The sequence below is a fragment of the Arachis ipaensis genome, chromosome B03 (genome assembly GCF_000816755.2).
Source record: "Arachis ipaensis cultivar K30076 chromosome B03, Araip1.1, whole genome shotgun sequence".
NCBI classification, from domain to species: Eukaryota; Viridiplantae; Streptophyta; class Magnoliopsida; order Fabales; family Fabaceae; genus Arachis; species Arachis ipaensis.
In genome coordinates, this window is record NC_029787.2 from 120,192,410 (window position 1) to 120,216,864 (window position 24,455).

The 24,455-nt window shown below is 33.8% G+C and overlaps 2 protein-coding genes across 8 annotated transcripts; one reads left to right on the forward strand and one right to left on the reverse strand.

Moving 5' to 3' along the window:
• LOC107631230 (pentatricopeptide repeat-containing protein At2g15980) lies at window positions 89–3,389 on the forward strand. 2 transcript variants are annotated; one of them, XM_016334599.2, is made up of 3 exons: window positions 95–442; window positions 623–734; window positions 1,277–3,389. In XM_016334599.2, the coding sequence occupies exon 3, from the start codon at window positions 1,503–1,505 to the stop codon at window positions 2,964–2,966; it is 1,464 nt and encodes a 487-aa protein (XP_016190085.1). In that variant the 5' UTR covers window positions 95–442; window positions 623–734; window positions 1,277–1,502; the 3' UTR covers window positions 2,967–3,389. The 2 variants fall into 2 exon arrangements, with proteins under 2 accessions (XP_016190084.1, XP_016190085.1); XM_016334598.2 differs by having other exon boundaries at window positions 89–442; window positions 623–3,389.
• Window positions 4,239–10,826, reverse strand: LOC107631228 (probable ubiquitin-conjugating enzyme E2 24). 6 transcript variants are annotated; one of them, XM_016334594.2, is made up of 10 exons: window positions 10,276–10,805; window positions 9,441–9,504; window positions 8,614–9,323; window positions 6,880–8,335; window positions 6,638–6,775; window positions 6,002–6,436; window positions 5,849–5,912; window positions 5,601–5,740; window positions 4,989–5,300; window positions 4,239–4,745 (listed from the first exon to the last, which is right to left on the reverse strand). In XM_016334594.2, exons 4-10 carry the CDS (start codon window positions 8,311–8,313, stop codon window positions 4,488–4,490), a joined length of 2,781 nt encoding a protein of 926 aa, XP_016190080.1. In that variant the 5' UTR covers window positions 8,314–8,335; window positions 8,614–9,323; window positions 9,441–9,504; window positions 10,276–10,805; the 3' UTR covers window positions 4,239–4,487. The 6 variants fall into 6 exon arrangements, 5 of the variants coding, with proteins under 5 accessions (XP_016190080.1, XP_016190081.1, XP_016190083.1 ...); XM_016334595.2 differs by having other exon boundaries at window positions 6,880–8,340; XM_016334597.2 differs by having other exon boundaries at window positions 6,880–8,306; window positions 10,276–10,802.

The window sequence follows — 24,455 nt, forward strand, 5'->3', positions numbered from 1 at the left end:
CACTTTTAAAGAAATAAGAATTTTTTTTTTTATACTAAGAACTATCAATGTATCTAATCCTTTAAAAGATTAAGGGCTGTGTAAATTTTAATGTTTTTTTGTCTGACAAAATCTTAAATTCAAACGTCGTCGTTCTTGCAAGGAGAAACAAAACGTTAAAAACAACAAATCCTAGGGATAGACACCTTCTCCGTCCGTTCGCCACCTTCACCTCCGGCGGCGCTCCTAGTATCGCTAGCTTAGCCTCTGCCTTCTTTGTTGTTCTGCTGCTGGTGCTTCTTCACTTCTTCCGCCAATCTGATTTTGTGCTTCTTATCTCCCTCTCATTCGACGGCGACGCCGTCTTCATTCTCCCCTCCGTCTCTCTCGCTCGGTCTTGTTCTGCTTCCCTTACAGCCCTTCTGGTCTCGTTCTACCGTTGGTCGCCGCTTGCTCCATTAAGGTTCGTTTTTCTAGCTATATATTTTGTGATTTTCTTGTGTTAGCTACTTGATTTCCAGGGTTTGGTTCATGTTACACTGATTCATGAAATAATTATTGAATTTTCTTGTTAAATTTGCATGATTCATGATTTTTGTGATGTGTTGCTAAGTTGTGGCTGTCAAATACGCAAATTGTGCAGTCTATTTACTTGTAAAATCTGTCCAAGAATGCAAGAACTGTAAGAGGAAGAGGAAGGCCTTGTTACAGTTAGAATTAGTGGTCCTAGTGGCTCTGGAGTCTGGAGAATTAAGGTATTGATATATTCTTGTTGCTTTGGTTTCATCTTAATCGTTGACTTCTTTTCTCAATTTCATGGTTCCAATGTTGCTTGTAGATTTCAATAACTTGATGACGAATCGTATTTTTCTTTTGGTAAAATGTTATATACATCTTATGGAAACATTTGAGCAATATCTAATCAATTTACTATGGATAGATATACACAGCTGTTATAGTTAGTTCTTAAAAGCAGTTAGACTCTTGAGATAGCCATGTATAGCATTCAGGGTAAGTTGCTGAAACTACAAACATTTTTTTTGGCATCTAGAAATAAAAGGGAAACACAGTGGAACAACTAAGATGCAGGAATTATCTCCTTCCTAATGGTCTCTTCCAATTTTTTTTGGGTGTCTAGAAACTATAAACATTGTTTGATAAGCCTTAAATGACTCTGAACTTTTAAAGTTAACAAAGGGTATAAATACCTCTTACTTTTTACATTGGTAGTTTCTTACCTTGTAATGTTTTTGCTTTATTTGGTTTCTAAGAGAGAAATTCTTCCTTCATTTTAAAGGCTTATCCATTTGATTGTATCATCACCAAGAATGCCAATGACCCAAAATACAATTTTGAGGAACTGATTCTTGGATAGAAGTTAGTACATAACAAGTTGTTTCTAACTTTTTGAGGTCATGGGGTTATATTAGCAGAGCATCACCAATTCATAAAGATTAAATGATATAGATCCTTGTACCCAGTTTTTATGGTTCAAAAGTGAAGCCGGGGTAACACCACTGTGGATGGCGACTCAAATCCTCATATTAAAACGCTTCCCAATAACCACGAAACCTCTATCTCTCTCCTTCTCATATTCTTCATCCTCCGAGGATGTGGTAGAAACCGCCATATGCATCCTCACCCACAACCGGTCCAAATCCCGTTGGACCACCCTCCACTCCCTTTACCCCAACGGCTTTAGCCCCATCCAATTTTCCCGAATTGCCCTCGGCATAAAGAACAAACCCCACCTCGCCCTCCATTTTTTCCAATGGACCAAATCCAAATCACTTTGCAACCACAACCTTCACTCTTACTCCACCATCATCCACCTTCTCGCACGTGCCCGCCTCAAAACTCATGCACAAGAAGCCATCACTGTTGCCATTCGGGCCTCCCTAAACCACGAACATTCTAGTTTAGATTCGCCACCTTTGAAGCTCTTTGAGCACCTTATCAAGACCTACCGGCTCTGTGATTCTGCCCCCTTCGTCTTCGACTTGTTGATTCGCTCTTGTTTGGAGTCCAATAAGCTTGAACCTTCGATTCAGATCGTTAGAATGTTAATGTCCCGCGGGAACATTCCCAAAGTTTGCACATTGAACAGTTTGCTTTCTAGGGTTTGCAAGCTTCAAGGTTTTGATGCTGGCCATGGGATTTATAGGGAGTTTTTTGGGTTGGTTGAGGTAAACGACAAGATTTTGAAAAGGGGTTTTGGTTTTAGGGTATCCCCTAATGCACATACCTATAATGTATTGATGCTACGTTGTTATCAGGATGGTTTGATGAGGAAAGTTGAAGAAATTTGGAATGAGATGGGTACATCGAATTGTGCACCCAATGCATATAGCTACACTCTATTGATGGCTGCTTTTTGTGATGAAGGAAGAATGGTGGATGCTGAGAGGTTGTGGGAAGAAATGGAGAATAAAAAAATGGAACTTGATGTTGTTTGTTATAATACTATCATTGGTGGGTTTTGCAAAATTGGAGATGTTGGTAGAGCTGAGGAGTTTTTCACAAAGATGCAATTGGGTGGTATTGACAGCACTAATGCAACTTATGAGCATTTTGTTAAGGCATATTGCAGTGTTGGGGATGTTGATTCAGCTGTTCTTGTATATAATGATATGTGTAGGATGGGATTTAGGCCTTGTGCATCGATCCTTGACATGATGGTTGTGTTACTTTGTGATAAGTGTAGGGTTGAAGAAGCAATTGAGTTTCTTGGGAATGCAGTTTGTAGATATGATTTGGTTCCCAAAGAGAAGAGTTATGAGGTGTTGATAAAGGGGTTGTGTTCTGAAGGGAAAATGGAAAAAGCTTTGAAGCTTCAAGCAGAGATGGTAGGAATAGGGCATCATCAACCAAATTTAGAGATATATAGTGCTTTTGTTGATGGGTACACTAGGCAAGGGAAGGATGAAATGGCAGAAAGTTTGAGGAAGGAAATGGTGCAAACACAGATGCAGAGTTTCAGAAAATAGTACTTTCTATTTTTACTTTATTGTTGAAATTTATTTGACAATTTTTTTTATAGGTATTGGTGGTCTTGCATGTATCTAAGATAAATTGTTATCACAATGTTGTTTAGCTATAGATGACATTTTAATTTTTACATAGAAATCAAAGCTTGAGATTGGATCGAAGTGTGGTAATGATCTTATTAATACAAAAAGATCATTAAAATTCTCTCATGGGTGTTTTTGTCCTCCAAAGCTTTGGATGCCTTACTCCATTCCCATGGGAGTTTTTGCCCTCCACAACTTCGCAACGGGTACATATATGCAATCATGGTCTTCTTTTTATGGTTTCTGTTTTCGCAACCTTTCTTTTTAACCTTAGACTATTACCATCTTTGTAATTCTAATTTAATTCCCCTGAATAATGTAAGCTTAATTTTGGTTTTATTTTTTAGAGTTAATTTGTATATATTGTCCATTTCAATAAAAAAGCTTAGGTTAAATTACACTTACACTCCCTGTGATGAATTAGACCGCAAAGTAATTTTTATATTGGCCAAACTTGAGTGTAATACACATACATGAAGATAGGGAAGTAAAGTACTTTTGTACTGGCAATTAGAAGAGAAACAAATCGGATCAACCGATTTTTTTTTAAGTAAAAAATTTTAAAAACACAAAATCGGACCCAACGACTTTTGTTCCAAAAGATAAAAAATTCTCGTAAACAGAAATCGGATTGAACGATTTTTTTTTTATTTGTTAAACAGTCCCCATGTTTTAGAAAAGACCACAAAAATGCCAATATACATAAAATTCACACATTCTAGTTCCATATTAAAATTTAGCCTGAATTAGACAGTTTGATGTCATTGTAACTAAAAGTTTTTTATACATGTGCTTGTTAGTTGTTAGATGTATATTTATGTTTATTTTGTTTTATTTTATTTCAATTGTAATGACAAAAATATCATTCATAACAACGTTAAAAAAAAAATAAGAGAAAGAGATTATGGGTGTAATTTTGAAAATTTTCAAGGGGTGTGTAATTTACCCAAAACTCCAAAAGTTTATATAGAATTATAGACATTCAATTCAGTTATGTACTGTTAAATTGCACGTAGCTTTCCAATGTCCGAAAAACAAAATTTTGAAGGATGGAGGATGTACTATATGGCCATTAGGGCACCATAAAAAGTTAGAAAATAGAATTTAGTTGACATAAAAAGTTGCTTATATCTTAATTAATAATAGAAAATAAAATTTATTGGATCTTACTATACTTCTCTGACATGTCAGGTGATTCATGCAAATCACTTCAATAATTTATTTTATTTCTTATTTCATATTTTACAGCTGCAAGCCATATGATACATAGTTACACATACATGATGCCACAACCTCTAATTTATTGTGTACAAAACCCAGCTGAGATTGGTGTCTCAGAAAAGCATACATTTGATACTTGATAGTATACAACAGATACGTGTAAACATACTAATATTATATATATATGATTGGAATATCTTGGTCGGGAAATACAATTTACCAGGGAACTGAATTTTGGTGCTCTACAAAATGACTGCAATCAATTCCCATATCAGAAAAGGCCTCTACTAGCTTGGGGAGGATCTTAGAAAGCATAATTTTAAACCCTGTGGAAGTCCCCTTCTGGTTTTCAAGCTCAGTTTTTGCACATTCAAAACCACACCCAATTGGAGCTCCTTCAATATATGCTTTACATGCAAGAAGAATATGTTTGGACCGTTTTCTGAAGTGTTCTTCCAAAAGTGCCTCAAAATGCTGCATTAGGAATAATAGTGTCAATTAAAATTAAAGCCTACATATATGGCATAACAATATCCAAAGATTCATATTGTCTAGGAAATACAGAGATATTAGGAAACACAAACATGTTTGGAACAGATAGGAAGGCAAGCAAAATCTCTCTATTTTTAGGATAATTTTTTTGTCTCTACTATCTCAACTATCTCAACAATGCAACTACAAAGGAAACCAAAGTATTGGAGTAGTAATATAATGTACCTTAGGTGGATTTCTTAGCAGATACAACATTGATTTGGTTGTGACAAGGAAGGCATTCTCATTATAACTCACAGAGTTCTTCTCTCCCTCGGCTCTGCCGATTTGTTGGTCGTATCCTGCCTCATTGAAATAAGGCTTCTCATTAAGGACAAGGGCCTGCAGAGAGATAAGGACTTGTAGAATTGTGGAGCTTCTGGGGTTCCAAACTTCAGAGCCTGCACCAGTCCAAGTATTCAGGAGACTCAGACAGATTCTCCCGGACTCATATAAGTTAGGGTTTAAGCGGAGTCCACCAGATTTGTAGTGCACCATCTGCATGGTATTTCAAACGCCATGATGACATCATAAGAGTTTTCACATATATGAAGATGATAGCTAAGAATCATTAGATGATTTGACATGTTTGATTAAATTGTTTAACATAATATTTGTCTACATCTTAACTATCATCTTCGCATAAAGACAGTTTCGTGTAAGTAACCACCTCACAAGTAAGCCTGAAATATTTTCTAAACAAAAGCATGGTTAAACTGAGTGAAGGAACTTATAAACAAGGATGCTGAAGCATGAGGCATATATATATAGAACTGCAAACTAAATTCAAAAGCTTACAGGTGGTTCATTGGGATACTCAGGAGGGAAACATATATCAAAGAAGAACATCCCGTCATGATACGGGGTTCCGGATGCACCAACAATCGCTGCACGCATGAGATCCATTCTTTCTTCAAACACACGAACATAAATAGTTTCTGTTTGGACCATTAAGGAGATGGTAAGTGTATTTGCTCTATATTTCTTTTTACTCAAGTAATTAATAGAAGATTTTATTCAAATTTTCAAAACAAATAAGTACAAACCAGGAAGATTTTTCTCGAGGATGTTCCATTCTTGCTGAACCTTTTTTGCCCAGCCTCTTTTCACCTACAAAGGGCCCAAAGAAGATGAAACAATTAGCCTAAAAGTTTCAATGTAATTATGTCAATTTCAATTATCACATGTTAATTTCTAACCTGAGATAATGTCAATGCTCGACCATCACCAAAGAAGTGATGGTCAGAGCAATTTTCTATTATATCAAATTGCTGAAACTGATTTGAATTATTGTTGTGGAAAGAGAATGGAGAATCATTATGTTCATGAGTCTTGACAACTTCTGGATTTGGAGTTATTTCTTCAATAAATTGCAACTTATCCACTGGATGTGAGTGAGTGCATTGGTTACAAGTTTCCAAATCTTTATTATCAAGAAAATCAGATCCATTCTCCTCTTCATATGTGGGTACTGAGGAAACTGCTCCTGAAAGGGGTGTTGCACCAAGTGTCTGGAATATGCTGTCTTTAATGCTGGAGAAAAGTTCAAAGGCGGCTCGAGGAAGGGAAAAGGAGCTACACTCCCCGAATTGCTTTTCACAAATCTCTCTAACACCATCACTATTTAACAAGTCCTGTTCATCAAACATGACATTCAGTTTGGAATTAGACAGTCGCATACTTGCATTTGGTAAAGAATCTTAACAACACAACAGCAACATCTAGAACTAGATGTCTTCAATTATAGTTTCCATGGTGAGACCTGTGTCTTAGTGTCACCTAAATAATTCAGTCAACAACAGCTACTAATATTCAAGGAAATGCATATTACACACCTTTCCCTTCTTGTCAGAGGGTAGACTTCTGTGTTCAATCATCTCTTGAGGTAACTCATCAACATTAGTTTCATGAGGAATGGAGGTAACAGCTGAACCTTCAGGTTTTTCAATTCGAAAAACTTCATAAGGTGCAACCTGTTGAGAAAATAAATAAATAATAACTTGTATGTTAATTACTTCGTGTAGCTAGCATACTCATTTAACTAAAGCATATGAATACAGATAATTGTAGGACATACCTTGGTTGTGAAACCATTAGCCCAATTCACCTCCATGTTACCATCTTTGAAACCAGTAACATTCCCGACACAGCACAGGAAAGGATTATCAGGGAACTCATCTACACAATGAACTTGGTTCCCATCTTCAAGAGTAGCCTCCGCCTTCAAGTCAGTCACTGACTTGCCATTATCTTTACCAGCTTGGTCCCCAAGCTGTTTTTGAGCCGCGAACACAATATCACCAAAACAAAAGGAGTAGTCCGGGTGCTCTACAAGTTCGTAGGCGCTCACAGTTTCCTCCGTTTTGTCTCCAGCAAAATTATCTTCATTGGAAATGGAAACAGCTTTCCATTGTACCTTAACAGTATGCTCCAATGCATCGACACATCGGACAACACCCCATCTTTGATCATTAGGCTTAAGAGGATCATAAGAAGCACCTTTTTCAAGCACAAACTGATGAGGCCAAAATTCATGTGCATTTATGACATTCACAGGGAGTAATTCCTCTGGATCTAGTCCTATAGAATGCTCACCATTTTGCCACACAACATCAACTTTGGTCTTGATCTTCCCAATAGCAAACAGCTCTCTAGAGTCAAGGTTTCTTCTCTTGTATCCTCTTGCCATCTTATGCACCATTGTAGTAGGAGCAATGTGTTCTTTCTGTTCTGCAACTGATAGCATGCACCAATCACCAAGCTGCCAGTTTGCATGCGAAAAGCATGACAGCACGGTCAAGTTTTTCGAATCTTGCCAGCATAATGGTGCATTCACATTCAAACTGCAATCTGTGGCAACCGAGGCAAGCCATTTAACATACACCAGACCTGCTTCCACAGCACAAACAGTGCCTTCATCTTGATAATCCCTCCAAGTGCCACATAGCCATCTGGCCGATTTTGAACCACTGGGGGACTTAACCTTCACTCTCTGCCCTGAATAATATGGATATGGAAAATCTTCAGGGAAATTCTGAGTCAGTGGTAAAAGCTTCTCTTTTTCCAAGGCAATGATATCACATTCAACTCCATCATCCATCAATACTGTAACTTTCTCTGCCACTCTATGAACCCGACCAAGCCATGACCCCTTAATTACATGATCACCTTCCGAAACAGAGCGAATCCTTCTAAGTTTCTTGGAGTTCACGTTTTTATAGACCTTTCCCTGAACATTTTCCAAATCCACAAACATATCAACACCAATGACTCTTCCCATCTGTCCAGATGGGTCTGCCAAGGAGCAGACAACATCTCCATGGACAAAGGCTCTCTCAAATGAGAGGAAACCATCGATCTTCCCGATGCTTTCCTCTAAACTTGATAATATGCTCTGAGCTTGGCCCCCGTAGAGAAAATCGATGTCCTCTTGATACTCACTGTTGCTTTCACTGTTAGTCTCCCAGTCTGAATCACTAACGAGTGCATCCATGAAGAATATGCCTGTCATAATATTTTGATGGTAACACAAACTAAACTACAACAAAAAATAACATGATAAGACAACAATAGGGACAAATGGAGCTGTGTTCTCCATGCACAGGAATTCTCATCAGAGATGGAATCAGAAATAATCTCCACTCAATAATAACTTGAGAAGAAAGGAATAACACTGGTAATTAAGCTGTATGTTTTAACTGAATGACAGATATGAGTGAAAAACGTACACAACAGAAAACTATTTTCCTTCTTTAGACAACAAAAGTTTAACATATTGACAGAAAATTGGGGGGTTTCGAGCAATCCTTACCTTCTTAAGCAAATTGAAGTATCAAATCCCAGTGTAAGTGTTAGCTTTAATCACAAGAGGGTCAATTGAGTGTAGTACAATCAATTTCTGACTGACTCTTCTTGCTGTCACAGATGGTTAGTCAAGTATCTCCAAAAGATTATCTTACACCACTGAACCTGGAGATTTGATACCAAAGGAGATATGCCCTTATAGGATAATGGGAGTCAACAAAGGACTCCGAAATGCCAAAGGAGATTTGCCCAATTTGGACTGAATATTTTCACAGAAAGAAACTGTTGAGAGAGGTTTCCAGAAGTACAATATCATAGAGCTACAGCTATCAGACTCTTTTTTTTTTGTTTCTCTTTTTTCTTTCCTCCCTCTTTTTTAGTAGTGGTTTCCTGGAATGAAAATTTCTAGCTATTGGAGGAAACAAACCAATAATCAAAAAAAGCCAAAGGGGATTTTGTCTACAAAAAGGGTGGAGTTCCTAGAAGAATCACATATCAATGATACTACTTTTACAGCCTAAAAAAAGTTACTTTCATATATTATTACTGGAATGAATCCAACCAAAAGAAATTAAAGAACTTTCTGCCAAAGGAGATTTGCCCTATTCAGTTAATCTTCAAACATAAGTAATTGCCATAAAGGAAAGAGAAATTCCTCTTCCATATTGCCAAAGAAGATTTGCCTCCACAACAAAGCCAAGCACACATCAGCTGTATCTGGTACCAAGTTAAATTGGAAAAAACATAGAACCAATAAAATTTCAGAGTTGTAATTAGCAATTCAACAGAAATGTTTTCTGCTCCTAATTGATTCACAGTTAGACAGGGAATTACCAGATGACACAATCATCAATGGCAAAAGGGCTTCTAATCTTTTACCAGATCAACTCTTTTGATCCTGCAACATGATGACTAGTGATTACTTTCTCTAACATCTTTCAATATGAAAAGAAAATGGAAGAAACAAAAGAATGAACTTCCAGACAGGAAGCTACCTTTTTTTTGTAATAGTAGTAGAAAGACAGAAAGCTGAGATTAAGATCAAACTAGTAAACTCCTTTAATAAATGAACAAACTTTAATTGTAAACCAAATAAATGGAATCTAAAGTAACCTCTGTGAGTTTAAATCAGTAACAGTAGAAACTAGAAGTTTTACAAAAAAAGAATTCCTAATTTTCTCAAGATTCCTTCCATCTTCGTATAATCACATGGTTATATAAAATTAAAATTGAAAAATATAATGCATGAAAGTAACCTACCAGTCTACCACGGTGGCTAGCACCCAACTTTGTACGGAAACAAGGAAACAATGACAAAAGAATTTGGTCTGTGAAAAAGTCAAGAGAAAGAAACAGGGTGGAAAACGCACACATAGGAAACAATTATAATTTACCATGCATGACACAATCTATAATGTCTTGTCAATTAAACTACAAGTTTTATTTGCTTTGGTGGCAAGAATAAACTCATCAAAAGCATTCTTTTGGATTTTGTCGAACCTAAACATTCTTAAACGCAATAACAGTTAACGGAAGAGCCAAACTCTATCATTAGAATGAGCTTACTGAGATAGAAGTTGAATATAGAAAACCCCAAAACAAACAAGTAAATTGAAGGTGATTAATAGTTAAAGAAAAGAAGGTGAATTGCAGAGCAAGAAAACTGTACCATTTGCACCATTGAGATGATTGGACCCATATAAGGGTATAAGAGATATAGACCCAATAAAGCCCCATCACTCTAAACAACAAAAGAAGGAACTCCACCCACAACATAACAAATTTGAAAGTAGGGTACCTCTCAAAAATCAGAACTTTGCTTTCAGTTTAAAAGAAAGATACTATCTTTCTCTTTTCTTCTTAGATACTAACTTTTTTTCTTGTGGTTTTTAGAAGAAGGAAGAAATGGTCATTTGTTCAGATAGGCCTAGTTCCACGCCCGGTTCCACCATCCTCCAACCCACCACCGAGCCTTGGAACCACCATTGCAGGGAGACACAAACACACACACAATCTCTCTCTCTCTCTCTCTCTCTCTCTTTGGTGTGAGGTGAATGGAAGCTTTTCCTTACATAGAAATAGGAGACACTATTTGAAAAAACAGCCAACAGGAATCGAAAGGAAGAAGGAAAGGGAAGAGAATATACCAAACAGTATCAGACACAAAACACTGTCACTGTCACAAAGACAGTTAAGAGTGTAATTACGTGTTTGTCCTCGTTGTATTTCATTAGAACTCTCCAACTGAAAGAAAGTAAGAAAGAAAGATCCTGATTCGACGGTTGAGTTGAGAACAAGTGAAAGTAGGTACACACTTCTATCGTAGAATTTTTAAATCCTACTTTTTTTTTTTTTTGCATATTTTTAGATTTTAATATTAAAAATAGTGAATAAAAATATAAAAAAATATTTTTAAATTGTAAAAACTATATCCANNAAATAATGTAAATATTATTATTTTTCACCTTCATTTTTCATTAATTTTTATGCATGCATCACTATCAATATAATCACTAAAAGGAGAAAATAACACTACAGTAGAAAGAGGGGGGGGAGATAATTAATTAGTAGTCATAATTAACTTCATCTTTTGATTAGTTACCTAAACTAAATATATAATAATCCCAAGTGTCATAAAAAAGAAAAAGTAAACATCTCTTAAGATATGAAGCTGTGATAGCAACATTTGTCATCAGAGGAAAAAAATGAAGTACTTAAAGCCAAAAAAAATGTCATAATATATTGTCACATGGATCGACCATTCATATATGGATCTAGCCATTAAGGACGGTAAAGCTAGGGTTTATTCTTCTGGATATCCATATCATCAACATATATATGGCGCTTTAATTTTCTAGGCAACACAAGGGATATCCTTGCTTATTCATGCTTTAAAACTTACATAAAAGCGTTGTGTTAGCCTGCTCCAAACAACTTTTAAGAATGGTATAAAATTATGAGGAGTGCTAGGGCAGCAAGTTGTTTTGTAATCATCAATTCGTTATGGAAAAGTATAAGGAATCAAAAGTTTATCCGCCAAAAACTAAATAAAACTACATTAATTTATATTAATAATTAATTAATTTTAAATTTTTTAAATTCAAAATTTAAAAATTTTTAAATTGATTAAATAAACCTAATTAAAACCTATAAAAACCTTCCTCTTCTCTCTCACATTAACCTACTCACCTCTAACAATCACACACACAGACCCCTCTCTCTCACCGTCAGGCCCTCTCCGCCTCCCCACCGCGATCCACTCCTCTTCTATCACTGATATCTGGCTCGTCGGATTCGCCACCGTAAGGAGATGTTGTGGAACGTAAGGAATGGATAATCATAGTAGAAGAGTGTGATTTTCAGATATATCATAGGACGTGGCATGGATACTATTGATAGTTATTGCTGAAGGGAGGCTGTGGCGTTCAAGGTTTTATGTGAAGCATTACATGTTTGGTGATAAGTAGATTGCAATGCGACTTCAAGTGAGAAGGGGCTGGAATCCGTGTGTACTGGGTTTTGTTTTTATTAGGGTCTAGGGATAGTTATTATATTAGTAGTTAAAGGGTATAGATGTTGACAGTGATGTGGGAGGTTGTATTCATATTTCTTTTGGTTCTTTATGTTCTTCTAGGAGTTTCTTGACTGTTATGATCTAGTTCTCTTCTATTGAATGCGTTCTTTTGTGTTTGGACACACTCTTTTCTAGGATTTCATCATATTGTATGAAGAGATTCTACCTTGTACGCAATTGTTTTGGGATATTAGGTGCTGTTTTGATAAACTACATACTTGATCTTAGCTAAAAGAAGTCCTTGAACAATTACAGAAATAAAAAAAAAACATTCATTTAATATGAAAAAAATATCCTAATACTTAACAAAAGAAACATCTAATTATATTTTAACAAAAATAATTAAACATCTATAAAATTTAAAAAAAAAAAATTCTTAAAGAAATAGAGACATTCACATTTGCAATACAAAAAAATTCGAAAAATATATAAAAGAACATCCAGTTAATATGAAAAATAAACATTTTGATACTTAGTAGAAGAAACATCCAAAGGTATTTGGCTGATATGCTTTTGGTTCCCTAGCTTTATTCGGTTATTAATAGTATTTTTAATGGTGTGAGATTATATTCAATAATAAAAGATCACTCACTTTTCTTTTAATGATTACGTGCTGGCCAGATTGTTAAAAAAGTGCTTATCCGTAAACTTTTTCTAAAATTATTAAATTGCTAACCACATCAAGTGATGGGAGTCATAATACAGTGGATATGACTGGAAAAAAGTGACATATTATAATATTATCAAAAAATATATGCGATATGTATATTAAAAATCAATCAGTAAATAACAGTTATTTGTATTTAAATAAAAAATTTTATTTATATATTAAAATTAGCTATTAAAATTAACTATATGTATTTTTATGTATTTCTATATAAATACATATATAATTTAATTTATTTTTAATGTATATTTTATATTTTAATATATATTCTATATTAATAATAATTTTGACGTATCCATAATTGCAAAATTATTTGTGTCACAAGTCCAAATTGTAATAAAATAAAAAAATTCAACATTTTAATATAAGTCATAAAATTTTGATACAAATTTTGAATTACAATGAATATATAAATATATTTTTTAAAATTTTGTGCAAACTTTAAGAGTTTCACGCCGTAACATTCATGAGAACAACCGTTATATCCATACTTCCAGTAATTACATCTACAATTGTAACTGCAAACTGCAATTTAAGATCTAAAGATTTGCCATATAAAAGAATTCTCATAATAAGAAAGAATATCCTATCCAAAATAAGGATAAGTTATTGACATATGCCAAATCTAAGAATATCCTTGCATAATTAGTGGGAATGTTTTACAACAAAATGTTGCATTATTAGCTATTTCTTGCATTATTAGCAAAGGTGTTAAAGAAATCACTTATATGACTATGTTGAACCATGATGAGTGAAGAGGTGTAGAACTCTTTAGTTGTTGATGGCAATGTAATGTCATAGATGATAAGGAGTTTTTATTAATGTTGTTGCATTTCTTTGGCTCGTTTCTTTGGCTCTTGTTTCTGTTTGATTGCTCCACTGTATTGTGTTGAGCTCTTTATTTTAAAAAAAAAAAAACCATTTCTATAGGATCCAATCAATTTGTCCTATAGTATTTATTATGTATATGAAATTGAATGAACCAAAAGAATAGAAGAAATTATTTAGATTTTTTTAAAATAAGGTGAGTATATGTCTAGTTGGAAACGCATAACATATATAAACTGAAAATGACTAACCTCCTTATGAGAGTTTTAAAAACCTTTTCTTTTCTCTTTTTGCTCTCATGGGTGGATTCCACATTGACTACTGTTCTTTTTGTACTTTGTTCATTTTTATGAATGTGCTCTCTAGATTTAGATTTCATTCCAAATCCCAATAACTCTTTGATGATTGCAATGGAGTATACGAAGGTTCTTCTTTAATAATAAAGCATTTATAAAGTAGCACTTTAATTTGTGGCAATGTTTTGAATGTTGCAAATCTAACCTAGCTATTACTTCTTTATACCCAACTACTTTAATTTAGAAAAAGTATAGGGTATCAATATATTATCTGTCAATTTATTGTTAACAATAATTAATTATTATATTTTAAACACATATATAAAAAAATACATTCATAAAATATAACTATAAAGACACTTCTATTAAACACGGTCATAAAAAAGATATTTCTATTAGACATATCCACAAAGACACTTCTATTAAACACAATTATAAATAAGAGTTGGTAGAAGTTGGCACAAATTCTGTTGGTAACGTAGCGGAATTGTTTAATTTATTATCTCACAAGTTTCTTTAGTTTCAAAAACTAGAATGAACTTGAATATCATTTAGGAATCAACAACAATCCATGCTTCTTAGGTGTATGCGAAGAGTTTAATTTTAGATATAAGGTCAGAAAAATTTAACCAATCTTCATATAATTGTATTGTAGTGCCAAAAAGAACTTGGAAGTATTTATTTCTTGACCTTAATGAAGAAAAACAGGTGCTAAATTTACTAACTTTTGTTTTTTAAATATATGTGCTGGGTCATCGATCTCTCAATTTCTTGGATGATTAGTTGCAATGCAACTTGCATTTTTCTTCAATTTTTTGCTCCATTTTACAAGTGCTCAAACTTTGGTAAACAAAAAAAAAAAGTTTTTATAAATGCTACATGGATGTATATTCCTGTCATTGCCAAAGCTCCGATCCTCTTTATTTCTTTTCTTGTTCTTTTTTTTTTTAAATTCAACAATTTGTCTCTGGTGCATTAAATTATTTGCATAGTGGATCACTTGAATTTAACAACTAGGTAGATTACCAGTGTGCTCAAGTGAAGGTATTATAGCAAAAATAAATAAATAAATAAAAACAAAAAAAAAAATCAAAGAGATATTTCTAATATATATAAAGGAAATTTAAATATATGGGGAAAAAATTGGTCGAATTTAAGTGTGAGTTACACCAGAGTTCATTATATATCGATAGATTATAACTCTAATCAACTAACTAATATATTGTCTAACAAGAAGATGCTATAAATTATTGGATTCAAATAAACGGGTTATTAAGGAATGTTTTGGATTTTACATAGAACAAGAAATACCTTTTAAGAGTTAAGAGTAAATTAAGACCATTATATAAGACTATAGTTATATGGTATGAGACTCGGTGTTAATTCATATGACATAATTAAATTACATTAGTTAAGTAATTAATTAATTTATCTATTTAAATAAATGTTAAAAACTTAAATTTTATCTTTATGTATATAATAATTTATTAAATAAAATTTAAATTTATAATAAAATTAATTTTTAATTTATTAAATTGGGAGATAACATGAGAAATTAAAAATTGATTACGATAATGGCCAATATCCACTTACTGATCCCTCTTGTTCATGGTGCTTGCATGCAGAATACTTAAAGCTAGGGGTTGGTTGGGTTTGCATCAAGATTTGAGGAACCTTTGGCAATTGGCACTACCATTACAATTATTAATTAATTAATTAAATGCTTGTGAAATGGTTTGTTTGCGTGTCATTTTTGTCTCTGTCCAGTGTTTTACTTAATTATTATTGTGATGGAAAACTATAGATATTAACCCATCAAGCTTATTAAATGCAAATCATAGGTGGCAGAAGAGATTGCACACATGTCTTAAAATGACAAGCTAAGGTATGGTTCATGCTTATGCAGGAAAACACATACAGCACCTCAATCAACCATGATTTTGTTTTAGAGCAAGATTATTACATAGGGCCACATGTAATGTATGTACTGCCATAGTAAATCTCACATTTGAGTCATCTTTCCATTATGTTAATAAAATTAATTAAATTAACCTTATCATGCATAGTGAAATAGATTATTTATGTGATTTTAGGAGCACTTTCAGAACAACAATGTCACTTGTCAGTGGCAAACAAAAAACATGCTATCATAGAGTAAATGAGAGGTTGAGAACATGTTAAGTCAATTTCTCCAAAGTGCTAAGAAAAAAAATTAGAATTTGTCTTATTTAATATTTATTAAGTAATAAATATTAAATAAAATAAATTTTAATTATTTTTGGTTAATTTTTTTTTGTTTTCTAATTTATATATGCTACTTATGAAGCACAGACACTTTGCTAAGTTGTCGTATTTATGTGTCAGACACATTTTAGATATGACATTTATCGACACGTATGTCTACTGTGTCCAACTGTACCGTGTCTTAATAAAAATTTTTTTTAGACACATTTGAACACACTTAAATATCATCACATGTCAACGTATCCAGTCTTATTCTTAACCTGTATTCTTGAAATGAATTTAGAAATAATATAGTGAGAATAAAGGAAGGATAAGAGTAATTTTAGGAAGTAAAATAAATGAATTTTAATAGAAGAGAATTCAAAAATGTTTACTAAGAAATTTTTGTCGGAGAATTTTATTCTTATTCGTTGAAGTTATAGCATAGAGATACTGTATATACGTATCTAGAATTGTAATTGAAGTTAATAACAATAACAATATCCTTATTCACATCATCTTATAGAGTTAATTAGAAGAAATCTTTCATATTGTTTTTCCTCTTTACAAAATATATATCGAGTGCATTATTGTGAGTAGTATTCAATTTCATATTACTTTGTATCTATTAGAAGTCAAAACTTCACTGTAGACTCAACAATTGGTATCAAGAGCCAACGTTATATTATTCATTATTTGCGTGATAAAATTCAATTTTGAATATAATGGCTTCTACTAGTGGTAATGTCAAAGTAGGAAAATATGAAATCGAAAAATTTAATGGGAAAAATGATTTTTCTTATTGGAGGATGCAGATGAAAAATCTACTTATATCACAAAAATTACTCAAGGCACTGGCAGGAAAAGAGAAAAAGCCGGAGGAATGAAAGATGAGGTTGGAAAGAATTAGATCTTGAGGCGCGGGATGCAATAATCTTATGACTTGAGAGGGATGTTGCTTTTTTGGTAAATGAAGAAGCAACTACAGCAGGCGTTTGGGCAAAGTTAGAGAATAACTTCATGACGAAGACCCTAACTAACATGATCTACTTAAAATCCAAATTGTATACATGCAAGATGGAAGAAGGTACCTCAATCTGAAAATATATCAATAAGTTTGATAGGATTATATCAAACTTAAAGGATATAGATGTGAAAGTTGATGATGAGGATCAGGCACTCATATTGTTACTTTCATTACTGAAGTCCTATGAAAATCTGGTGCAGATATTGATGCTGGTGGGTGACACTCTGACCATGGATAAGACGAGAGCATCACTTTTAGCGGATGATCTACATAAGGTTGCTACAAGTGTAATGTCATCTCCAAATGGAAGAGAGTATAATGATCAAGCACAAGGATTGTTCGCGGCTAGAAGAAGGACTAATGAAAGAGGAAAAGGTAATAAGCGTGGAAAGTCTAGGCCAAAATCTAGACCTCACGCGAAGAGAAAATGCTTTAAATGTGGAGAGTCTGGATATTTCAAAGCAAATTGTCCAAATAAGAAGATAACTTTCAAGAAATAGAACAATGACAACCCAAAAGAAAAGCAAGAAGCAAGCTACATCTCAAATGATGAGGAGGACTGTTACTCTATGACAGAATAATCTTATGAAATCTTCGATAAGTGGATTCTTGATTCAGGATCATCTCACCATATGTGCCCAAATAGAAAGTGATTTACTACCTATTAAAGCATAAATGGTGGCACAGTTTTAATGGGCAATGATCATGCTTGTAAAACTGTGGGGTTGGGTACTATAAGAATCAAGATGCATGATGGAATAGTAATAACCTTAAAGGATGTGAGACATATTCTAGACTTGCGAAAAAATCTTATCTCCATAGATTTGTCGGAGAAAAATGGTTGTAAAATAGTTGCGGAAAATGGGGTACTAAAAGTTGTTCGTGGTTCTTTGGTAGTGATGAAAGGAGTTCGTCACGGTAATCTTTATTCTCTTTTTGGGACAACAGTCACAGGTGAGTTAACAGTTGAAATCAGTGGAAGTAGAGATCAAACAAATTGCACAAGAATATGGCACATGTGGCTTGGACATATGTCAGAGAAAGGTCTATTATTGCTTTGTGGACAAAGTTTGCTGAAGAATATGAAGAAACCACAAATAAAATTTTATGAGCATTGCGTGTATGGAAAGGCACACAGGGTGAAGTTTTCTACAAGCAAGCACAAAAGTAGAGGGTTGTTAGACTACGTGCATACTGATGTTTGGGGCCCGTCTAAAGTTACTTCTAAGGATGGTTCCAGGTATTTTGTTACTTTTGTTAATGATTATTCCAGGTATGTTTGGTTTTACTTCCTCAAGCATAAGAATGAGGTATTTTACACTTTTAAACAATGGAGAGCAATGGTTGAAAATCGAACAGGTAGAAAGCTAAAAACTCTACGATCAGATAATGGCACAGAGTACACGGATGGGGTTTTCAAGGAGTTCTGTGATCGAGAAGGCATTACAAGACACTGGACAGTTAGAGAAACACCACAACAGAATGGAGTCGTTGAATGACTGAATCGCACGCTACTTGAGAAGGCATGATATGTGCGCTCTAATTCTGGGTTAGGCAAAGAATGGTGGGCGGAGTCGGTTGCTACAACTTGCTACATAGTGAATCGATCCCCACATTCTTCTCTAGATGGAGACACACCTTATAAGGTATGATCAGGAAAACATGCAGATTATGAGAAATTCAGAGTTTTTAGATGCACAACCTATTATCATGTCAAAGATAATAAGCTTGATGATAGAGCTAAAAAAGCAATCTTTTTGGGGTATCCAAGAAGGGTTCAAAGGTATCGTCTTTGGAGCGTAAATGATTCTAAGTTTGTAATTAGCAGGGATGTTACCTTTGTCTATGGTAGCTTTGCCTAAAGATACGATGCCAGATGATGGTGATGTTAAAAAAACTTCAAATGCTCAAGTGGTGGAGATAGAGTCTAAATACCAACAAATAGATTCTAATAATATTCAAATGGAGCATCCTAATGCTACTCGAGATGATGCAGAGGATAAACTTGATCATGAGGAGATTCAGCGAGAAAGTGCACATGCATTACAACAGTAGCAGCAGGATTCTTTGGCATCCACTAGGCCAAAGAGGAATTATAACTTCGTTCAAAAGTTTGGGTCAGACAAGCCTCTGAGACATTATGCCAAGTAAACTTAGTAGATTATGCACTCTCGGTGGAGGATGATGAGCCGGTCACCTTCAAACTTACTATCAAAGACAAAGATAGAAAAAGTTAGTTGGTCGCCATGGAAGAAGAGATGCAATCTCTCCATAAGAACAAGACATGGAAGGTGGTCCCGTTATCCGTGGAAAAGACTGCAATTGGTTGTAAATGGGTGTATAAAAGAAAAGAAGATCTTACTAAGTCAGATGGTACAAGATTTAAAGCTAGGTTAGTAACAAAGGAATTTGCATAAAAAAAAGGTGTTGATTACAACGAGATATTTTCTCCTGTGGTGAAGCACACTTTCATAAGGGTGCTTTTGAGTCTTGTTGCTCAGAGTGATCTTGAGTTGAAACAACTAGATGTAAAGACAGCTTTCTTGCATGGTGACTTAGAGGAAGAAATTTACATGTATCAACCTGAGGGTTTCAAGGTTGAGGGTAAAGAAAATCAGGTATGTCGCTTAAAGAAATCGTTATATGGATTGAAACAATTTCCTCGACAGTGGTATAAGCGATTTGACTCCTTTATGTTAAAACAAGGATTTTTCAGAAGTAATTATGATTGTTGTGTATACATTCATAAACTTTCTAGAAGTGATTATATCTATCTTCTATTGTATGTAGATGACATGCTTATTGCTTCTAAGAGCAAGGTGGAGATAGATAGGTTAAAGGTTCAACTTGGTAAAGAATTTGAAACAAAAGATTTGGGTGTTGTACGAAAAATATTAGGCATAAAAATTAAAAGAGAGAGATCAAGCCAAAAATTATTCTTGAGCCAGAGAGGGTACATTGAGCGCGTTATTGAAAGGTTCGAAATGAAAAATGCTAAGCCAGTAGTAACACTGTTGGCTCTACATTTCAAACTCTCTGGTAAACAATCTCCCACAACAGCAGAAGATAAGGCTTACATAGAAAATGTACTTTATGCTAGTGCAGTCGGTAGCCTAATGTATGTTATGGTGTGTACATGCCCAGATATTTCACAGGCAGTCAGTATTGTTAGCAGGTTCATGGCAAATCTGGGTAAGACACACTGGGAAGCAGTCAAGTGGATATTAAAGTACTTGAAGGGTACTATTGACATAGGTTTATACTTTAGTGGAAAATCATGTCAAATCAACGGTTTTGTTGATTCTGATTATGCTGGTGAGCTAGGCAGAATGCGTTGTACGACCGGTTATGTATATCAAATACAAGGTGCTCTATTTAGTTGGCGATCGATGTTACAAGCTACAGTGACACTATCTACTACAGAGGTTGAGTACATGGCAGTAGCCGATGGGGTGAAAGAAGCATTGTGGCTAAGGGGTCTTCTAGATGATTTGGAGTTTCAGCAAGATTGCGTAAATCTGAGTTGTGATAGTCAAAATGCAATTCATTTCGTTAAAAATCAGGTTCATCATGTTCATACCAAGTATATTGATGTAAGATATCACTTTGTGCACGATGTTATAGAGAAATGCAACATTTCTCTTGTAAAAAGTACACACAGATGAAAATCTTGCAAACATGCTGACTAAAGTAGTGTTAGGAAGCAAGTTTCAACACTGTTTGGAATTGCTCAATGTTGTTCCATGTTAGGCATGGGAATACGAATACCATACTTTGATCGTCCAAAATTTGAGTAGATTTCAAATTGTGACCGAGGTGGAGAATTGTGAGAATAAAGGAAGGATAAGAGTAATTTTAGGAAATAAAATAAATGAGTTTTAATAGGAGAGAACTCAAAAATATTTAATAAGAAATTTTTTATCGGAGAATTTTATTCTTATTCGTTGAAGTTATAGCAGATACTATATATACGTCTCTAGAATTGTAATTGAAGTTAATAACAATAACAATATCCTTATTCACATTATCTTATAGAGTTAGTTAGAAGAAATCTTTTATATTGTTTTTCTTTTTTATAAAATATATAACAAGTGTATTATTGTGAGTAGTGTTCAATTTCATATTACTATTAGAAGTCAAAATTTTGGTATATTTGCGTGTCGCGGCCGATGTGGTGTATCTTAATATGCTACTATGCATTCATTAATTAAATATCCAATTTGATTTCTGGTGTAAAATTTTGATTGATAACATAGTAATCATGACTACACACACCTAAAATCAATCCATGGTTAGTAGTAAAATAATCCTCAGCTTGCCCACCATTAAATACCACTATTACATGCACATAAGTAAAATAGCATTCCAATTTCCAACTGTGAAATTTGGAACCACAAGTGGGGTAGTGCTTCTGGCTGGTAAATATATTATTCAAAAGTCACAACACTACTGAAGTGGACTTTCACAAACACACACGTGCACTTATTTAATTTGATACTAAGATTTTTTTTCCTTTTGTTTCTTTGAACCTTCCTAGCATCAGTCAAGCACTGCACCCATGCAATTATAGCGGTAGATATCCATCTACCCATAACATATTTTTATTTTTCCAACTATGAATTTTGTAAAATCATGATCTTTCTCTCATTTGTCTGACCAGAATGGAAAACCTTTAAGATAGTGGCCCATGTTTTCCTAATAGATTCAGCAAAAGTTTGAGGAGTTGAGTGATACATACAAGTCTAATCGAAACCCAACATGCACCATGGCATTAAATAAAGGGTAAAAGGATTAAATTGGTCCCTAGGTTTGGGCGTAATTCTGTTTTGGTCTTTAAAGTTTAAAGTGTTTTATTTGAATCCAAAAAAGTTTCATTTAGCATCAATTTAGTCCCACAGTGAGGTCAAAATTAAATAATTAACAAAATATCCTACATAATAACAATTCAAGAACAAAATCGATAATCTGGAGAATAAGTACAAGTTCCAGAGGCACAAAATCAACCATTAATGCATCAATACATTTATTTATCATTTTCTTTAGTTTTATAGAAAATATTTTATTTATATTATAAAAAATAATAAATAAATGTATTGATGTATTAATGGTTGATTTTATGCATCTGGAGCTTGTACTTGTTCTCCAAATTATCGATTTTGTTCTTGTACTGTTGTTATGTATGACATTTTGTTAATTATTTAATTTTGACATCACTGTAGGACTAAATTGATGCTAAATGAAACTTTTTTAGATTCAAATAGAACACTTTAAATCTTAAGGACCAAAACAGAATTACGCCCAAACCTAGGGACCAATTTAGTACTTTACCCTTAAATAAATATATAATTGAAAAAGTAAATAAATGTTATTAGGATTTTGATATTGTAAGCATGATTTAATTCAGAATTCAAGATTATATTTTGTGACTTATTTTAAAAAGGAGTTACATATATAAATTGAATCATGAAACATAACCTGGAGGACTAAATAAAATGTTTATATATATATTGTATAGTATATAATGGGTAGTGGGAAGAAGTGGAGTAACTGTTGCAACAAACAATTCATTAACATAATCATAATTAAAACGAAAGTGGGAGTTAAGGGGAAGTGCTTTACAATGTAGCTAGAGAAGATTGATAGCTGACAAAGAAAGTGACTCCACTTACCACCACTTTCTTCCATCGAACCAGATATTATTCTTCTAATAATCTTCTTTTTAATTAACCTAACCATTCCAATGACCCACACAATTAGAAAAGTTACCCCCAACTTACAATATTAGAAGGCACCAGAGAGGAAACAAAAAGAAAAGTCTAACACACATTTTTTATTTTCTTAAGTATTTGAAATTCCACATAGTTTTTAAAAATTTACAATATATTGTTTCTTTTTTCTTTTAACACAATTTCTTAATAGAATGACTAACAATCTTTCTAATCAAATAAATTGGGCAGAGTACATTTTGGAATTATAAAAAATATAAATGCAAACTTCTTAAGGGATTAATATTTTATGTATAAAGTACAAATTATAAAAGTTGGAAGTAAATAGTACCAATCAGATGTTCATATAGCAGACTAAATTTAGTGGTGAGTTTAAATCACCAAATGTTCCAGTTAAGAGAAAGTCCAGCAGTACTGGCACATTGGTCATGTCTATGTCTGTGATGTGTGATATAAAGGGATCAATGCAGAGGATATTCATGAATTTGAAGTATGATTCCAAGCCTAATATGCATTTCAAGATGGGAAAGCCTTAATATATTATGGGTTCGGGGGTCTACCCAATTTGGTAGTGGTATAATAAATTTTGCCATTGCCCATCTGAAATAATCAATAAAACAGGAGAAAAGATTTTCAGCTTGGTATATTTTGATTCCAAATATAATAGGAAATTGTTGAAAATGCAAAACTCAGTTAATGGCACTATCCAATGTTTTGTAGATGTCCTTAGTTGGGGATAATCAAACGTGTTTCACAATGACAATTGACAAAGCATGACAAGTATACTCTTTACTCTTTAGTTGGATACAAGAATGGCTATGAATGAAAGTGTGCAATCTTAGCAGATTCATCGTGCAAAAAATAGGTTATGTTGTTGTCTTGGTGTATATCCAAAAGAATAGGCCACAACATATGATGCCACCAACGAATTTGGATCCTCTAAAATGAAGAAGTTGATAAAGTAGTAAAGTGAAGGATTAATCACCATTGATTCTGTAACTTCTATAAAATGTGTATCCCACTATTTTAATTTAACAGTGATTAACTCATCACTCTACCATTTTACCAACTTTCTCACTTTAGAAGATCTTGATCCGCCACCAACATAAGCATGTGTTGGAACATTATAATATAAACCAGCGTATCACTGAGTTACGCTGAATTTCTCTTAAGAACCCAATTAATTCTCTAGTTCTGGTTCCAGTTAAAATGTGATAACTTACAATTAGTGTAACAGTAACACCTCTTTGGCTCTTTCAAGGTACATCCATAAAGAAACGTGTTTATGTTTGGGATTTGATCACACAATCTCAAGAGACTGGATGCTGCTTAAGCTAAAACTTAAACCTCAGTGGAACCGTGTTCCAACTTTCAACCCTCTAAGCAAAAGATATTAACAAAGTAATGGTCACAGACAAATGCAGATATTTTGGATAACACAGAACCAGACATAGTTTGCAGTGTAAGAAGCACAGAATCCTTTATCACCTTCCCTCTTTCCTTTACCC